At 41.3% G+C, this 12,402-nt stretch overlaps 2 protein-coding genes across 2 annotated transcripts; one reads left to right on the top strand and one right to left on the bottom strand.

Moving 5' to 3' along the window:
* The first annotated feature begins 69 nt into the window (after positions 1 to 69).
* On the top strand, positions 70 to 5,611 carry eif3jb (eukaryotic translation initiation factor 3, subunit Jb). The gene is made up of 8 exons (XM_035999521.1): positions 70 to 291; positions 442 to 530; positions 1,918 to 1,975; positions 2,103 to 2,206; positions 2,318 to 2,414; positions 3,669 to 3,839; positions 3,974 to 4,047; positions 4,418 to 5,611. Exons 1-8 carry the CDS (start codon positions 279 to 281, stop codon positions 4,544 to 4,546), a joined length of 735 nt encoding a protein of 244 aa, XP_035855414.1. The 5' UTR covers positions 70 to 278; the 3' UTR covers positions 4,547 to 5,611.
* Positions 5,292 to 12,023, bottom strand: LOC116067757 (cartilage intermediate layer protein, nucleotide pyrophosphohydrolase). Its single transcript, XM_031324324.2, has 9 exons — positions 11,895 to 12,023; positions 10,969 to 11,139; positions 10,156 to 10,209; positions 9,791 to 10,060; positions 9,427 to 9,606; positions 9,003 to 9,308; positions 8,752 to 8,860; positions 8,480 to 8,628; positions 5,292 to 8,312 (listed from the first exon to the last, which is right to left on the bottom strand). Exons 2-9 carry the CDS (start codon positions 11,033 to 11,035, stop codon positions 5,956 to 5,958), a joined length of 3,492 nt encoding a protein of 1,163 aa, XP_031180184.1. The 5' UTR covers positions 11,036 to 11,139; positions 11,895 to 12,023; the 3' UTR covers positions 5,292 to 5,955.
* Between the last annotated feature and the right edge of the window lie 379 nt (positions 12,024 to 12,402).

Raw genomic sequence — 12,402 nt, 5'->3', positions numbered from 1 at the left:
TGACTAGAAAAAAAATACCATTGTGTGGACAATCTGTTAAAATAATGTATGCACATTACCCAATAACCCACACCATATCACCCTCCTATGTTTACTATTAAATTAAATAAAAAATACCATTTCAGTGTAATGTTGCCATAGTAGTAGCTCAGGGAAGTCAGGTCATAAGATAATAAGCGTGACGACGTCCAGAAGGTGGGAGCTGTTGCCGAACGTGGCCAACGGGTTGCAGCACTGGCTTCACTGTGAGCCCGTCAAACACAACCAACACAGCCAACATGGCGGACTGGGGTGAGAAACTAAGTTGGGAAGGATAGCTATCTGTAGCTACATCATCCGCTTGTCACAGTCTTTGTTTTGCAAGCAAAACACTCCGTTATTGTCAAACTCACTCGTTAGATGTGGATTGGTCTAACGAATTTGATGTTGTCGTTTTTACAGACGCTGAAACCTTCGATCTGGAGGAGCCGATTAAAAAGGCGGCAGCGATGGACAAATGGGAAGGGGAAGACGAAGAAGAAGAGGTTAAGGTAAAGTAAACCATATGAGCTGGGATCAAAGTTAGCCACCGTGTGTCGGGGTAAATGTTTAGTGAGCTGTTACCTGGACCGGTTGTTGTCAAGCTAATGCAGAGTTGAAGTATCGTCCCCGCTGTGGTGCCATGCTTCAGGCTGCCTGTCAACCCTCCGAGTCCGGATTAGCTTTTTGCTAGCTGACAGCTAACTCATGTGGCTCCACCAGGCAGTAACGTTAGCTAGCAATTTCGATTTAGCTGTCTTAACAGTTGTGGATTAAACTTGATTTATGGATACTAATGTTTGTTTTTATTTGGAATCTGACAATTACCGTTAGTAAAACAATTATTGGATTGCCGTGGGCAACGTAAGTTAGCTTGAAGGTAACCGGGCCACTAAGCTAACGTTAGCTCCCATATCAGCTTGCGTCTGAAAATGAGCCGGAGTGTTGGGTAACCTCGACGATAGCGTCTTTAATTTAAGTGGTTTGGAGTATTTGTGTGGTTAATGTACACGGTTATCTCACCACTGCCCAAAGTCTGTTGCATTAAACGATTATAGGTGATTAGCATTTGTGTCCTGTCCTGGATTCCCTTAGCTTGAGTTAACGTTAATGTTCAACATGAGGCGGAGTTAGCTTGCCAACCAACTTTAGCCACAATCAGATGAAACCATCTGGGTTGATGACTCAACTCAAGCCAAGGAGGAGGTCTAGAACGTTCCGGCTTCACAACAGGCGTATAGTAAGAAACTGGGGCACCGTTTATACTGCAATACAGGTGGTTATTAGCTGAATGTTGACATGGTTGATGTCCAGAAACCTCGGATAATTGACCCAGCGAAAGTGCTGGTAGAGGCCTCTTCAATTGTCCAGTTTTCTGTCACATATGGTGCAAACTAAAGAAACTGATGATTTCATGTCCTCCATAGTACAAACTCTGGGCTTATTCAGCAAGCAGGGTAAAATGTTTGTGTCCACCCAGGGACCAACATGATTAATTACTGTCCAAAATGCATATATTTGTAATCCAAAATCGACTGTATTGTTTTATTTACAAAATGCCCAAATACAACAGCTAGCGTGTCAAAGCTCTTTGAGTAATGTGTGTGTATATCTGTGCAAAGTTGTTAGTTATTCCATTTACGGTTTTGAGGTATTGTATTTCTCAGATAAGAGAACTGTGTGAGAAAGACCTTTTAGTTATTGAATAAAGCTAAAAGATAGGACATTGTAGGAGTGCAGTACAAACGTTTATTTCCTCATTCAGATATATAATAAACTTTCCCACTGTTCCAATTTTTGTAATATTAATTGACATTTGTCTCAATTAGTGTTTTTAAACGGTTTGCCTGTGTAACCTGCATAATAAAATAGCAACTATCCCACCTTTTTTATTCACAGGACAACTGGGATGATGAGGATGAAGACGGCGAGAAAAAGGCAGAGATGAAAAAAACGGGTACTGGAATGTATTTCATTTCCGCCTGTTTCACAAGAACATAATGCATTGTTTGGTATGTTAGTGGCAAAATTGCCTGCTTTTACTGCAAATTCACGTTTTATTATTCCATTACGTACATTTTTAGAGACAAAGGTTTCTGAGAAAAAAAAGTTGAGTGAGAAGATCAAAGAGAAAGAAAACCGGTTAAAGAAAAAACAACAGGAGCTGAAAAATGAGTTGGAGAAGGAGGTGAGTTTTTGTTTTGTTTTTATACCCAATATGACTTTAACAGTTCTATATATTTCTTAAACTGTCATTTTTAATGTTTTAATTTTGACTTTGTGACCTCTGTTATTACAGAAAGAAGAGCTCAGTCCTGAAGAACAACTTGCAGAGAAGATGAGAGTGAAGAAATTACAAGAAGACGCAGACTTGGAGCTAGCAAAAGATGCGTTTGGTAAGACATAACACTCCAGATAAAAAGAAAAAAATTCAAATGTGAAAACTCCTTGATCCTGTTTTTATAGCAGAAACCTAGTAGTCTTCCATAATACACACTACATCCCTTTTTGTATAAACAAAACTACTGCATACCCTTTAAGAGAGTATGTAGTTTATATTCATATTCAATGTTTGATTTGGGCTTTAATTCCATCTTTGCTTGATTGCTTCCTCGGTTGCTTTTTACTTTTCACATTAGAATCTGCTCATATGCTCCTGTTTACCTGTCATGTATGTAGGTTGCGTGTTCAGGACCTCCAAAAAATAACAGACATACTCGATTTTTGAAATTGATATTTGGGAGTTTTAAAAAATCTGATCATTATATATCAGCTGATTTAGTAATTTTTTTTAAACATAACATAAACCTTTTTTTTTTTTTTTTTTAAAGAATTGTGGCCAAGATGCATTTTACAATTGAAAAATCAACTTGCCAGTGCTCTCTGGTGGACAGCTATATAACAGGCCTTCTTCACAGAAGACATTTTGCTTGTCACATTAGGAAAAGCACAAGTGTAAATAATCAAATTAATGATGGCTGAATTCCATTTAGCTGCTTTGATTTTTAGGGTACTGATATTGTGCATGCTGTTCACCTTCATACTCACTGGAGCACTTGATTCCTGGTGTGACAAGTTAAAGTGACTGCTGGGAAACAGGTGTATGTGTCTGTGACACTGTTTCTAAATGACCACAAACATAGTTTGGCATTTCTGTACTGCAGTTTGTTGTTGCTGCTATCATCTCAGCACCCTCACAATTCAGCCCAGCTTACAGCCTTGAGCCTTGGTATAAACCAGATGTCCAGTTACTTTTTACAGATACAGTTAATTAGTCCTAGCACAATGAACTTAAGGCCCACGTTTTTAAGTTAAAGAAAACGAGACATATTCTCACGAATCTTTTGTAAACAATCGATTTGACTGGCTAAATTGAGAGAAGCTATTGCCGTATTAACTGTATTAGCCGCGGTCACTGGAAAAAAAACAACACTAAAATTATTTATCCCCATTAATTTATCAGAATTGGTCACAGGTCCGGATAGAACCGCCACTCTGTCCCGTCCGCCATTTGGTGATGCTCAGTATAAACTATTAACACTGGAGGTCCAATATAAGTCCATCTATAAATATGGCTTTGTATCTGTGACTCTGTATGCCCTTTTCAAAGAGACCTCATACTGTCAGTTGTTTCTTTTTTTTTCTTTCAGGTGTCAGCAGCACTTCAAACATTGTCACTGGGATTGACGCCATGAATCCATCTTCTAAAGAAGATTTCACAGAGTTTGAAAAATTGCTGAAAGAAAAGATATCCCACTTTGAAAAATCTGTGCATTATTCAAGTTTCTTGGATTCATTGTTTCGGGAACTCTGTATTTCATGTAAGCCCAGCATATTTTACAGTTATTTTTTTACTGAACAATCTTGGTTACTATGCTTATTCCCTGTATTAATACCTTACATTTCAATCAAAGCAGGCCTAACCAATTACTATTTTTCTTTCTGCCTCTTACAGTGGAAGTAGAGGACCTGAAGAAAGTCAGTAATTCCCTGACAGTCCTACTTAGTGAAAAACAGAAACAAGAAAAAGTGAGTGACTGCATGCTTGTATTTACTCATAGATAAATTCTAATTTGTAGTTTATATTCAGAAGGGGGTGCTGTTCACCTAGCACAGTCATCGGATGTGTGCTCATAGTAGAAATCAAGTGTGCTTTGCCCAGTCTGGTAGTTTGTTTTTAAACATTCATGTGGTTTCTACATTGAATTTAACATTCATATATTTGGTAATACGAGGACAGTATGTAACACGCCAATTTACCGGCTGAATAAATCAAGAATTTCTTTAGTTTGTAGCACAGTTGAACCAAAGAATTCTCTGATCAAATTAAGAAAGCGTTTTTGCTGTAAATGTGTATATAAAGTACATTTTTTTTAAAGTGACTTATTTACCTGTACAGCAAAACAAAGGGAAGAAGAAGAAGAAAGGGGTCGTACCTGGAGGTGGATTCAAAGCACAGCTGAGAGATGACCTTGACTATGCAGAGTTTGATGGTGGCTATGCCCAAGACTATGAGGATTTCATGTGACACTGGCTCCATCACCACTGCCCTTTTCCTCTCCAAACCCTCAGAAATGCAGCTGTACCTTCTCATGCTGTCCAGTGCCATCCTGGAAAATCAGAACTATGTGTTGCCCCCTTCATTTTGCTTCAATGACCAGAAGGACTTTACCAGGGAGCATCCAGTCTCACCAACTCTTTATGTTCATACATATGGAATTGCCTTTTCTCTGTATCATTCAGCCTCGACTCACACACATTATCTGTTGGGTGACCCAGCTTCAAAGAAGAATACATTCTAACTGCTGTTGTCTGAGTTTTGCAGGGCTTATTTTTTTAAGTGTTGCTCCTGTCAAAATGGCAGACACAGTATTGCAGTTATAAGTAAAGTGACATAGAAACACAAGGTTCTATGCAAATTCTTTAACCAGATTGTCATGTATATTATAGTTCTTGCTTACCTGTCGATAGTTATCTTACAGGAAAGTATATAGTATCTATAACTTTGGTTGCCAAATTCAGAACAATTCTTTAAATTATTCATCTTTATCTCTGGAAAAGTTGCATTCTTGGTGATTTTGAGACTAACGCAACCTGTAAGAAGTAGTTGTATTTTTACAGAGAGCACATGACATTCACTGTAAGATATAAGGGATAGTCAAGAATAATACATGTACAACCTCACAGCCATTCTCTTGAGACATCTCTGGAATATCCTTGAAAATATGGAGCAAAGAGTACTTATGGGTATTATAGGTATTTTTTGTGCATGACAAAAGAAATTTACTAATTTGATTTCTACTAATGCAGAAAATGTATGGATCAGACAGGTGGGTTAACTTGCTATAACTGGTCTCCTAATCATTGCTTCTGCAGGCTTGTATCAAGTGTGATGAGGAGCGGGGGCTTATGGGCCTTACCCCACCATGTCTTCATATGGGCTACAGTTAGTTGAAAGGGGCTTATTTCTCCTTTTCTTTTCGAGCAATTGACCAGTTTCAATGTTACATGGACAGTTGGATACACAAAATGTGGAAGATACGGCATCTGCAGTGTTTTATAAGCATCTAATTTAATAAATCACTGGTCAAAATGATACGTTGTGTTTCTGTTCTTGTTTACAACATCAATAAAAGAAACTTAAATGCAATAACACCCTGATTACAAATGTAAGGCATGTGTAATAAATACTCTATTTACAGTTTCAAGTAAATATTTACCACAGTACAGTTAAACATTTAAGGTAAAACAGAACAATGCAAATATTTATCCTATTAGAAATAAGCCTAGCTTTATTTAGTTACATATTCATTTAATTTGAAAGAAACAACATTCACTTAATTTGGAAGAAAATGTTTATCAAAACAAGGTTAACCCTATCCACTCCAATCTCCATTGCAGGTGTTGATTTTTGTATCCACGTACTGCCTTCACTGTTTAGATTGTGGCTTTTGCGCGTATTCCTGAAGGATTTCTGGTGCTACGTCTCTGGCTGCTGCGGGGCGCATTGGCCCTCTGCCGGCGTCGGTTCTGCTTTCCTTCTCTCACCACGCTCGTTACGGTCTGACCTTGAGAACTCTGCAGGGCCTGGAAGGCACTCTGGCGTGTCACCTCACGATCTCCACAGGTGAATGTCAGCGCAACGCCCTCGTTGCTTTTCATGACACGAGATGTACCATCAGAAGTGCCATCAAAGCAACGTCCAAGTGCAATCTCTTTGGCTGCGCGGGGATCCTGGTCCGTCACCGTATAAATTCCGTAGTTGTGGCCCAGGGGGTCAAGAGGTGCTAGCATGGTGAACTCATTGGTGTCATTGTTTACAGCTAGGGGCAGATGGTTGACCAGATACTCCTGAAGCATTGTATTGACCTGATCTCTCTTACAGCTTCCTTGTGGAATCACCTTCAACAAGGTCCGATCTACACGTTCCTGATCATACAACATCCCACTGCACTTAAACTCCAGGCACACAGCTGAAATTGTTGCCTGGTCCATGTCACGGATGCTGCGAGTATCCCGGAGGCCATACAGCTGTCCTACTGTCTTTGGGTGGGTGCCACCCATGTTGCGGGAGCGCACATTGATCTCATGTGGGCTGTTGATTTTGACTTTGATGTAGCAGGCCCGGTATTCCATGGGCTTGGGCCACCAGCTCAGGTAGTCCTCTGTCCAGCTCATTGGGTCATCTTCATTAAAAGACACTGTGTTGTAATCGTAGCGGTCTCCTTCTACTCTTGAGAAGCGAAAGTGTGCCGCACTGAACGGGGCCTCCTCACATTCTTTCAACTTCTCAAATGCATACACTGGTCCGTTGCTTTCCTCAGCTGTGTTGGGACTTGGTTTTGCCACATTGATGCTGAATGCAGTCTTCTTCACTCTTGGGTCCTCATGGTCAGTCCGCCTGTAGTTAAGCTTTCCCAAGTATGGCTGGGGCACTCCAATGAGACTGGGATTGAGTTTGGGAGCAGAAGAGACAGCCTCCAGCTCCTCTCCTCCAAGGTTAGCCATGACATAGGCAGAGTAAGCATCAGCTTTTTGTTCATCGCAGAAGGCAGGAAGACAGGCACCATTGGGGCCAGTGATGACACTATCGAACCGACCCCAGGCACGTGGGTTACTGGAGTAGCCAGCTGTGGGCTCCATGTTTATAAGACTCACCACAACTCCCTCCACCTGCTCACTGGGCATGAAGCGTTCACTGCGAAAGGCCCTCACTTTCACATAACACCTGCGGTTCTCTGGGACGTCCAGGTTAAAAAGACGTCTCTCTCTGATCTCCATGTTACCAATCAGAAAGGTTCTCTCCTCCCTTTTACCTCTTCTTTTCTTCTCCACCTGTAGACTTCCTTCCTCCTCCCACAGGCCAGTATCAGGGTTCAGTGACCACAGCTTCATGGTGTTGAGGTGCTCAGACATCTTCACCTGGGCAGAATCCAGGAACACCTTCACTTCACCGGCGTTTAGGGGCTCATTGTTTTCCTCACCCCTAAAGTCAACTGAGAACATCCCGTAGGTTCTCAGTGGCAAGGTATCCCCTTCATCTCCTACAAAGTTGAGATCACTTTGAGCTGCAGCAGCTGTTGATATGTCTCTGGGGTCAAGGAACGTTACGCTAGCATTTACGTTACCAGTGAAGACTTCTCCTTTTTCTGTATAAAAGGCATAGGGAGGAATCTGGATTTGAACCATTGCCTCCTGACCCTCTACTTCCCCAAGCTCCAGAGTGTTGATTTCTGTAGAGCTGATGGTCACAGGGGCTTTCTTTCTTAGAAGTTTGATCTCATGGTAAACAGCCCCTCCTTTGGTATTAAATGGAAGTACCTTTGTGGTGTTGACAAATTTCTGCAAGTTGTCCACAAAAGTCAGGACTAGTCTCTCTGTATCTGGAGGAACCTGGATGGAGAATGTACCTTTGTAGCCTGTGCGGCTGATTCGGACTCCGTTCATGAAGACATGGCCAAATCTCATTGGCTCACCATTGTCTGCAGCAATGGCTCTACCGTGCACAATGGCCTTGGTGTCCACACATTTCTGGCAGCCACACTCAGTCACCACCATGGTGGGCAGTTGGTAGCTCTGGCATGTAAGCCGCCTCTCCTCCATCTTTTTGACACCACAGCAGTAAGCCATTTTGTCTTTGCACCTGATGCCATTGTCCAGCTGTCCAGCACATGACCTTGAGGGGCACTTGCCCACATCGTAGTAGAAGGAGTCTGTGCTGTTTTGGTAGCAGTCATGTGGAAGACGGATGAGATGGGATTCAGGCTTGGGATTACACGAATGTTCATCTCTACCTGTGTAAGAGATGTTGACATCAAAATGTTGATTTAGTTTGATCATACTGCCAACTTTCTGAAGGTACATACAGTATGAACTTTATTGATATTACTCTACTCAATGCTCACAAAGTCCGTTTTATTTATATTCCTGTATATTTAATATCAATTTATTGAGAACATACCTAAGACTTTCAGTGTAGCTGGTTTGGTCTTAATAGCCCCAGAGGGACCAGTTGCTTTGCAGTAGTACTCCCCAGTCTGCTCAGTACGCAGATTTTTTAGGACCAAGATGCTCTCAGACTGCTTTTCCAGGAGACTGTTGTTATGAAACCTTTTGGTTCACACAGAAGGGAAAAGGAGCAAAGTAATTTAATATACCTTATTATTCAGACATTAAATGCATCCATGTGACTCAATAACATTTGTGCACTAATTTCACTATTACAAATCCCACCATTGGTACTTGTCTGGTTGTGGTGTTCCTGCCACTTTGCAGCAGAAAGCAGCAGTTTGTCCTTCCCTCCTGGCCTTGCTCTCTGGGTTGCTCAACACATAAAGCTTCTCTGACAAATCACAATTGGGGATAAAATAACCATTAGCTTCCTTACATACTTATCAAACTTGTCAGTAACATGCAGCTCAAAATGAACTTTTGGTGAACTGCAATCAAATATTTTGGTGTAAATCCACAGGCATCCACCGTACCTGTTCTTTTCAGCTGGACACTGAGGACAGAGGTACGTTCAGCACTGTGGGGCACAACAACACTATGGGTGGCGTGACCCTGCAGGCTGACTGTCAGGGTGGTGTTGCCATCAGGGCAGATACCAGGGATGCGGAAATGGCCGTTGTGGTCGGTAAGGGTGAGGAGTTTGCCAGAGCGAAGAATGATAGCCCCTTCAGCAGTGAGACCCCCAGCACCACGAACAGAACCCAGCAGGATGTGTTCTTCACACATGCATATGTCACACTCAGCATTCACCTTCCCCATTACACAATGCAGGGAGCAGTCTAAAGAGTAGAATAATACAAAGATAGCCATTTTGTGAAAACTGGGTCTCCCACATCTGACGAGTAAAAAGAGAATTGCAGGAGAAGGGTATGTCTGACTAAACCAGGGCTAGCTCACCTGTTTTCGGGCACTCCGGTCCATTGCATGCTTTCCCGTCCACTTGAGGCCCACTGCAAGGCATAGAGCGAGATTGGCAGTGTCTAGAGCGCAGTTGGGCCCCCACCTGACCACAGAGTGCAGGGCATGGGCTCCAGTCTGACCATGGACCCCAGTTACCCTGAATGTTTACACTGTTATCTGTTGAAAAAGAGAGCGCAAAGGACAGTCAAAAAAACACCTGAAATTTATCAGCAAAGAGGTCCTCTTTTTTGCAAGTATATCACCAGAAAAGTTATAAGTCAGGCCTATGAGCTACAAGACTCGTAAATGATCTTGATTTTATTAAGACTGAATGAATGTTAAAGGTGTTACTAGATTGAACCTTTGGGACAGAGGAAACGGACTGCGTAGTTGGAGCAGTTGCGTTCAGGACCCTGCTCCTCATTGAGGCACCAGAAGCCCACAGTGGGGTCTGCATGGACCGTTTCCCCAGTTTCACGAGCTGGGACCCATTCAGTGGTTCTGGCTTCGATTGCCCGGGGATTCTCACACACTCGAGCACGGTAGTAGAAGCGAATGGCCTCCAGCTGCTCATAGTCTCCACGACCTCCGGGGTGATCAACATTGAACCATGTGGTCCACTCATGGTTGTCTGGACAGAGTATAGAAACCTGTTAGGAATATGACTCAAACCACCAAAAACAAGGCCTTATTATAGTTATGACTACATATTTGGTTAAAAGTCACCATCAGAGTGGTACACAGCAGGGGATGACTCTTTGTTGTCTCTTCTCCATGATCCTGCAAAAGACAAAGCCAAACTTGGGACACATTTCTTTGCACCTTGCTCTACATTAATATCTGACAGTGCACTTTGGCTCTCAATGCTCTAAAGTAAGTAAGTTATATTTAACTCAAACATAAAATCAAACCATTAAATATCTAAAATTGTGTTCATCTTGAGTATAATATTTCTGTACCTGAAAGTTCTGATTGCGAAAACTGGTTCTGGTTAAGTAATGAAATATTTATTTATTTATTTTATTTACTTTTCAGAGAGACGTTTTAGGAGGAACATATTATTCATTGCAGTTGACTGCAGTTGTGTGTATCTGTAACATCAGCACACTGTACTTCAGCTGTCTTAACACAGACAGTTTTGAACATAACTGCCAGTCTTGATACTGATTGAGAAAACTTGGTCAGGATGACGGAAAAATTCAGTGGGGGGCAACACTGATTCAGAAAACATGACTGCCCACAAACAGTTTGAATATACAAATAGGAACATATGTTTAGTGGCAAACCAGTGTTTTTAGGAAAAACTAAATCTTACATTAACATTTAATTTTCCTTTGATTGTAGTGTTTTATCAGCCTGCCTCTCTTATTAGTTTCCAACATTGTATTGTAATGCACAACTGTGTCCGTGCTTTGATGTGTATACATTTGCAAATGTGCCCATCTGTTATTTAAAATGTGTGTACCTTTGTAGGAAGGGTGTTGTGATTTTCAATACCTATGTGCCAATAACAAGACTGGATATTGGTGATTGACCCACCTTGAGCAGAAACAACAGAGGCTGTGGTGATTCCCAGGATGAGAAAAAGAAGACGCCTCACCAACATTCTCACACGCTGCCGCTATGTCTGACCCTTGAACTTTCACCTCTCCTAATGTGAGTTTCACACCAGGAACTCCAAAGAAGGTCGAGTCTAGCAGCACAACCTCACTGGTGGGAAAATGAAGATACAAAACGGACTGCCATTCTAGTTCTTTAAGTAACACAACACATACCTGTAGATATGAGTCAATTAAACAGTTATGTAAAAAACTATGTACGTAAATTGAGTTTAGGGAGTGAATAAAACAATAGTTCACATCTGGAACAACATTTTTTCTTTATGGATAGATTCCACCATCTTTGTCTATTTGGGTAAAAAACATGGCTGGACAGAAACCCCCCCACTCAGATTACACATCTGTGTTAGCCATAACTATTTCTGCATCCACTGACGAAACACTGGCTACAAAATCCAAACACCCCACGCACAAGGTTTGGAGTTGACAAAGATTTTCTTTTTAAAATCACTGGTGAAATTGTACTTGACAGACTAATTTGTCCCCTTTGTATTTAAATTGAAAGAACAGGAAGGATATTGAATAAATAAGTATGTTGTGGGTTACATGCAATAGATGTGAGTGCAGTTATTACAATTACAAAGCTTTTACAAGCTTTTAGCAGATATAGTTACCAACACTAATCTGAAGTAAAGACTGATGTATTGAACATGATTCAAATTACAGGCTCTGAAATAGAAATGTACTTTTCAGTTGTTGTAAATTATTTCCAATGTAAAACACTAAATCAGAAGACTTTTTTCTGATTACATTTTTAATCATATACATAATAAGTTGCATTTAGGTTGTGCACATGGTTAGCAGATTGATATGGACAACTTGTTTAATAATCTGTTTCCGTCTTACCTTGTTGTTGAGTGCACTGAGCTCCTGGCTTCAGGTTCAGATTTTTGTATAGGAATGTTCTTTACTCTTTCCCTCTTTCTTTATATTTCTCTCATACATCTCTCTCCTTCTCCTCTGTTGTTCACTCTGGTTCAACTCACTTCTTCACTGTCTCTTTATACCTCTCTAGCACCCCTCCCTCCTCTCTCAGCAGTGCGCCACAGTGTCTTTTGATTACACCATTATCCGTATAATTTATCACCTTCATTGTACAACCATGACACCCAATGGTTATTAGATAGTGCTTTGTATGAAAGAAGGACAGTCAGGGGGTCTGAGTAACAAATGCTGGTGTTAATAAGTTGAACCCCCCATGTCCAAGATCAATGGTGATTGGGACAAACTGAGCATTTGTCCTCTCCTCTGCTCTCAGTCTGTTACCATGCACGGCAGCTGGATTCTCACATTTCTGTGTAACTGTTCAGTGTAACAAACCATCTGGTGCATCAGGTTACTCAGTCTGTACTTT

Source organism: Sander lucioperca, chromosome 3 (genome assembly GCF_008315115.2).
Source record: "Sander lucioperca isolate FBNREF2018 chromosome 3, SLUC_FBN_1.2, whole genome shotgun sequence".
Taxonomy (NCBI): Eukaryota; Metazoa; Chordata; class Actinopteri; order Perciformes; family Percidae; genus Sander; species Sander lucioperca.
Note: the sequence above shows the minus strand (reverse complement) of the source record. Positions and strands in the feature narration are given on the sequence as shown.